General features: G+C 52.8%; 1 protein-coding gene across 1 annotated transcript; it reads right to left on the bottom strand.

Moving 5' to 3' along the window:
- Window positions 1–5303: 5303 nt before the first annotated feature.
- Window positions 5304–5745, bottom strand: PTSG_12475 (uncharacterized protein; the record flags this gene model as incomplete). Its single annotated transcript, XM_004992038.1, has 2 exons — window positions 5304–5504; window positions 5680–5745. Coding segments are annotated over 2 exons (267 nt in total), but the record flags the coding sequence as incomplete, so codon positions are not given.
- Between the last annotated feature and the right edge of the window lie 1231 nt (window positions 5746–6976).

The raw sequence follows: 6976 nt of genomic DNA, 5'->3' as shown, positions 1-6976 counted from the left end.
GATATGTGATGGTATGCCTGCTTGATTAGGTTGACTCGATTGTTACGTGATTGCTTCGTTGCTTTTGTGTGTAGCTGATGTGACTCTGATTCAACATTCTTCATATTCACATGCACAGATCCCCACACTCTCTCGTTTGGTGTACTCGCTTTCCTCGGTCGTCCTGGCTGGTGTGTCGTGTCGTCCCTCTCTCTCTCTCAGCCCTGCTCATCTCAACCGAGGACACACACAGCGATGTGTGCGTGTGTGCGTGTACATGCGTGTGCGTCGCCATCAACCACGCCGACAGCGACACGATGCACGAGGTGAGGGCACGCAATGCTGTGTGTGTTTGGTGGAAGAGGTTGAGGGGAAGTGGGGGAGGAAGGCGTTCATCATGGCCGTCATCACCACCACGGCTGTGCCCCTTGTCATGTGACCGTGCATTTGGGGGATGGAGATGAGGGGAGAGATGTTGTCGTTGTGGTTGTGGTGGTTGTGTTTTGCATTGTTGTGCATGCGTGTGCATGGTGCATCGTCTCACTCTGCAATGCCATGTCTGACTCTGTGTGTGTGTGTGTGTGACTGCAGATGTGCGTGCGTGTGCGCATATGTCAGGCAGATGCGTTGATCGACGACGAGGTGTGTGTGTGTGTGTGTGTGATTGGGGTTGACCTTTGTGTCCTTGTGCCATCACATACAACGCACAACACCAAGCACACATCATCACCATTGCACGCCCATGTGTTGTTGTTGTCCACTCATGCATGGCATGCTCACATCCACCGCCCTTCCCTTGCTTCTTCTCCTTCTTCCTCCTCCCTGCTGCTGCCACCCCTTCCACTGTTTCCCTCCACCCCCTTTTCACACGCACAGAGAGGAACCCATCCACATCCAACACCCATGCCCAAACCCACATCCACGCATGGACACGCCATGGCGAGCTGTGCCACCTCAACCAACCTAACTCAACCAAGGCCAAGGAAGAGGATGGAGGGAAAGCAAGGACAGAAGACGTTATGCTCCCAACAGATGTGTGTTTGTGTGTGTTGATGGACGGTGTCCTCCTTCCCCCCCTCTATCGCCTCGTCTATTGCTTCCATGGCAATCTGGCTAGGTGGCTGTTGCCCCCTCCCTTTGTTTGTTTTCTCTTCCAGCCCTTTGTGGCTGTTGGTTGTTTGTTGTGACTGTGAGGAGGAGGGAGGAGGAAGCGAAGAAGAGAGGAGAGGAGAGAAGAGGAGGGGATGCATGCTGTGCACAGCTGTGTGTGTGTGTGTGTGTGTGTGTGTTTGTTTCTTCTTCTTTTCCATCCCCCTTTCTTCTCCCCTTCTCCCTGCCCTTCCTCAGCCTGCAAGGCCTGTGAGCCTGCGTTGCATTCACACACCACAGTGCTGTCCCCCCTCCTTCTTCTTCTGCTTCTTCTTCTTCTTGTCTCATTGAAACCAACCAAGCAACCAACCAAGCCAAGCAAGCAAGTCCGCCCTTCAACAAGCAAAAGCAAAAGCAAACAGCGGTTGCAGCACAAACGCAGCAGTGGGCGATTATTTGTGGCATCTTCCACAAATCGCCCAAACACGAACCAACAAGACCAACACACACAAACAAGCAACAAGCAGCAGGCGAAACGCGTGTGTGTGTGTGTTTGAGCGGGAGGTGGTAGGTTGCGTTGTTTGTGTGCGTGGCTGGCGCAGGGTTGGTGGAGAGGAGGGAGAGGGTGCGCGTTGTGACGGGCACTCACTGGCGGTTCTGTTGTGGGTGGTCTCGTTTGGTTCCATGGATTTTGTGTTGTGTGGTGGATGATGATGTGATGGTGAACAGGAGCAAGCAGAGAACACGCACAACAGCGGCCACACCATGGATGTGTGCAGGGCCAAAGGCATGCAACGCCTTGCCCACGGTCGGTGAGGCTGACATATGTGCTGCACAGGCCCATGGCACGCTGGCACCGTGAGTTTGGGTGAGTTCTGTCAATTGGTTTGACTGCTGTGTGTGTGCGTGTGATTGTGTGATTGTGTGTGTGAAGGAGGGAGAGAGTGGGACGTGGCTGTGGTGGGTGTTGTGATCTCACACGCACTCCTGCTGCTGTGGATGTATTTGGCTCACACGCACACAGAGAGGGATGATGGGTTGCATCGACCCACACACATGTGTGCGTGAACACACGCACACGCTGACACCCAGCAGTCTGATGCCACCTCACGGTGCGTTGCACTTGCATGCTTGCATGTGACTGTGACTGTGTGCATGTCGTTCATACTGTGTCTGCTTGTGATTCACACTGTGTGTGTGTGTGTGTGTGGTGGCTGCTTGCTTCCCTCTGTCTCACACCTGTGTGTGGATGTGTTGGTGGTGACACACACAGTGAGTGAGTGGGTGTGCAGGCACACATCCCCACACAGCAAGGCAGGCAGGCAGAGCATACTCTTCCTCCTACTCTTCCTCCTCTCTCTCCCTCTCTGCTGCCATCACCGCTGCTGCATGGATGGAACCAGTGGATGCAAGGCATGTTGGATGATGCTGGCTGGCTGATGTCCTTCCCTCGGTGCGTGTGTGTGTGTGTGTGTGTGTGTGTTGCGCTGCTGCTTGCTCTTGTTCCCCCTGTTTTTGTCTGTTGTGTCTGTTGTGCGTTGCTGCTTCGCTGTGTGATTGTGTGTGTTCACCACAACCACGTCGTGTGCGCCCATCACCATCGTCTGTGCTCACGCACCTCCCATCTCTCCTTTTCTTCTCCTTCTTCTTCTGCTCCCTTCCCTCTTCCCTCTTTGTCATCCCCACACGCACATGCACACACATGGACGCTTGTGCAGGGGAAGTGCAGGCTGTTTGTTGGAACCCATGGCAAGGCACGCACAACCAAGCAAGGACACGAGCAAGCAAGGGCACAGGACAAGCAAGCAAGACGTGGGGCTGCCATAGACCACGCACCTCATGGGAGAAGGGGAACGTGAGCGGGTGGTGTTGTGTTGATTGTGCCGTGTTGTGTTGTGTTGTTGTTGTTGACAGCGTGCACGTCTCTCTCTCCTTGTATGCTTCTTCCTTCCTCCCCTTTCCCTTTCTCTCTCTGTTCTCTCTTGCCACAGCATACACACTGCTGCTGCTGCTGCTGTTGTTGTTGTTGGCTGAAGGGATGATGGCGGTTGATGGGGGAGTGAAGCGGTGTGGCGTAGCATGGAGCTGTCGCTTGTTGTTGGGTGTGTGTTGCTTGCAGTTGATATGGGGATGCTTTCTCGCTTGTTCTTGCCACCTGTGCGTGTGTGTGTGTGTTTGCTTGATGTCGTGTTGCTGAAGGGTAGTGGAAACATACAATGCAACACGCATGTGCAGCCGTGTGTATCGTGTGATGCTGCTGGTGGTGGTGGATGGTTGTTGGTGGTTGCAGTGAAGTCAACACAGTGCGTGTGTTGTTGTGATGTGATGGGATTTTTGGCGAGCTGTGCGCGTGGCTGTGGAGTGGGTGTTGCATGCAGGTGAGGACAGCAGCAGGAGCAGCTGTGAATGAGGGGATGTGGGGGAAAGGATGAGGAGAGTGAGTGATGGCAGCGACTTGTAGTGGCGGATGTGAACTGGGCTGATGGTGACGAAGGCGGCAGTGTGGGCTTGATGGGTTTACGATGTGTTGTAACACATGCAGCATGAAACATGAACGAGGCAGGAAAGGTAAGGGAAAGTCAGGGGAAGGAGTGGCGGCACAAAGAAGTGAACAAGGACAAGGGAAGGCACGCAAACACATGGAAACAACAGCAGCAGTGACAGGAATCAAGACAGGAGGGGTGGTGATAGAACGCAGGTGAAATAGACAAGCAAGGCTTGTGGTGACAAGGTGGCGACAGAAAGGGACGAAGGGAAGCACGAATGCACACAGTGGGTTGTATGTGGTGCTGTGTTGTGTTGTGTGAAGTAAAGTGAAGGATGTTGTGTGGAGAGGTGCTGTGTGGTGGTGAGTGGATGGAAGAGAGAAAGAGGGCCAAGGGTGAATGAAGCATGTGGCGACAAGTGCAAAGCAATAATGCAACACGTGGAATGTGGAAAGGCAAAGGGAAGAGAGGAGGAAGCAAGATAGTAAAGGGTGAGACAAAGGGACAAAGCGGCACATGCATGGATGTGGATGTTGTGTTGTGGAGGTGGAGCAAAGGAAGCAGAAGCAGAAGTATTGCAGGCGGTAGCATGCAAGAAGGGAGAAGGTAAAGTGGGAAAAGGAGAAAGCGATTGCAGCGAGCTTCGTACGCACCTGAACACATCGCTGCTGGAGGCGAGAGAGAGGAAGCGCAGGAGATGTTGGAGCGATGTTACTGAATGAAGTGGAGCGGCGTGGAGTGAAGTGGGGCGACAGAGCGGTGTGTGAATGAAAGTGTGGATTGATAAAGGGTCGATTGCAGGTGCGTGCAGGCATGGTGGGCGAAGCAGTGACTCAGTGACGCAGTGGCGAGTGAGTGGGAGGAGTGTTGTGAAGTGAACAAGGTGGAAGCGAGGAAAGTTGTGGGTACTTGCAAGCAACACGCACAGAGCAAGCAAGCGTACGCATGAAGCGTTTACAGCGAGTAGACGGATGTAGTGGAGTGAATCCAATGGAAGTAGGAGAAGTTGTGAGTGTTTGGGAGTAACACAACAATGAATAGACTGAATCCAATGGAAGCAGGAGAAGTTGTGAGTGCTTGTCAGTACGTAGACGGATGCTGTGAAGTGAATCCAATGCAAGCAGGAGAAGTTGTGAGTGTTTGCAGACGGATGTAGTGGAGTGAATCCAATGCAAGCAGGAGAAGTTGTGAGTGTTTGCGAGTGAGTACAGGGATGTGGTGGAGTGAATCCGATGTAAGTAGGAGAAGTTGTGAGTGCTTGCAGGTAACACAACAGTGAGTAGACAGATGAAGTGGAGTGAATCCTATGCAAGTAGGAGATGTTGTGAGTGCTTGCGAGTCACCCAACAGTGAGTAGAGGGATGAAGTGGAGTGAATACAACACGAATAGGAGAAGTTGTGAGTAGTTAGAACAAACAGCAGCACTGCACAATCGCATGCAAGTGTGTCTGCAGCGAGCAATGGTATGTAGTGGAGTGAATCCAATGCAAATAGGAGAAGCTACCAATGCTTGCGGGCAACACAGCAGCAGTGCGCAATCGCGTGCAAGTATGTCTGCAGTGCGTAGAGGGATGCTACTCATCCATTCCACTTTAATCAGAAACACGTTCCCGTGCCTGCAGGCAACGTCTACACACAAACGCATGCATACACACATGCGCATGTGTCCCTTGCGCTGCTCTTCGTCGTTCTCTGCATGCTTGCTTGTCTCTTGTACAATCACATGGAAACGAATCCATCCTCGCTGCTCTACTCCTCAGTTCCTCTGCTTTGCTCCTTCTTGCTTCGGCGACGCGTGCCTGCAGGCAAGTAGAAGTGCGCACAGTGCAGTGTGCTCGCGCGCACGTGTGCCTGCAAGCCAGCCACGTGGTCTTGTCCCTGTTGCTGCAGCTCATAGCATGGTGCAATGACGTTTGCTCGCTTGCTCACTTGATCATCGGAGTAGGGAGACTGGGGCGGTGAAGTCAAAAAGGGGGTGCAGAAAAAGTGCGATCATGTGATAACAAAAAGCTGAACACTGTGATGAGTAGTGTCTGAACACTGCGTCGCGATGCACCAGTGCAGCTGCAGCTGATGTGCAGCGAACGCAAGCGAAGCAAATTGCATGCAAGCATTGGTTGGTCACGGGCCAGGGGAATCTGGGGTGTGAGCAGTGTGAATAATCTTGATGCAGTGAAGCTGTGCGTACTTGCTAGATCCAGTCACAAATCTAGATCTAGCAGATTCGCTGAATCTAGATTGCGGTGCCTGCAGGCAAAGTGCAGGAGGGCAAAGCAGCGATTCAAACAGCTGCCGCTCGATGGATTGGCATACATGAGGGGAAGGATGCAAATGAGCAAGACAAAAAAGGAAAAGAGAAGGCAAAGGCAAAGAGCCGCTGAGTAGAGGCGCAAGCAAGAGAGCAAGGCGAATGTCGCTGAGCAGGATTGCTTGCGGGCACGAAAAGCCGCGTCTGCGCCCTTGCAGCTACAACTTCTCTTTCTCCTTGGGTCTTTGTTCTGCTGTGTTCTGAGCGACCTCTCTCTTCATTTGTGTGTGTGTGTGAAGTGTGTGTGTGTGAGTGCAAGCAAAGCGAAGCGACACTCTTGTGGGTGTTGTGAGCGATGCTTGCACGAGCACACATGCATGCACAGCACATGCAATGAGAACAGCACGGGCGTGTGTATGTGTGTGGATGCTTGAGTGTGTATGATGCGTGAGCGATGTGTGGGTGTGATGAGGCACATGCGGGGAGGCGAGCAAGCGATTGCTCGTGTCTCTGTGTGTGTTCTTGTGATCACTCGCATGTGCAATCGCATCATCTACTACACAGAAGCAAAAGCAACACACAACATGCGCTTGTGGCGAGCAACGACTGTGTTTGCGGAAAGAGGGCGAGCTGATTGTTCAGCTTTCTCTGAGTGTGACAGTGTGAAGCGCTGGTCATTCTCCTCACACAAACACGCATTGTTGGCTCTTGATTGTTATTCTCTCCTCACAGTGATGTGATGCAGCGAGACGCAGGAAGCAAGCCTGCACGCATGGTGCATTGAGACCCGGGCACAGCGATGTGCCTGGCGCGTAGATGACGTGTGTGCGCATGAATGGGCTTGCATTTTCCTTGTGTGTGTAGCTGTGCGTTGGGAGAAGGGCGATGAGCCAATATGTGTTTGTGTGTGGGGGAGTGGCTGGCAGTTGCTTTGCTGCACACGTGGATGTGGCACAGTGAAAAAGAAAACGTTGTCAGCTGTGTGTTGTGGGTGTGGCTGTGGTTGCCTTTGGAGGCAAGATGCAGCCCGCTGTGACATGCGGGTCGATGAAGTATTGCGAGCGAGAGCAAGCAAAGCTTTGCATGGATTGCTGGTGTTGAGCCAAAAGTCTATGATGTTGAAGCAAGTTGCAAGCCGCTGGCGGAGTGACGGCAAGGCACATGTATGTGTGTT

The sequence above is a fragment of the Salpingoeca rosetta genome (assembly GCF_000188695.1).
Source record: "Salpingoeca rosetta unplaced genomic scaffold supercont1.17, whole genome shotgun sequence".
Classification (NCBI taxonomy): Eukaryota; class Choanoflagellata; order Craspedida; family Salpingoecidae; genus Salpingoeca; species Salpingoeca rosetta.
The sequence above is the reverse complement of the archived record's forward strand: the minus strand, read 5'-3'. Positions and strand labels throughout refer to the sequence as shown.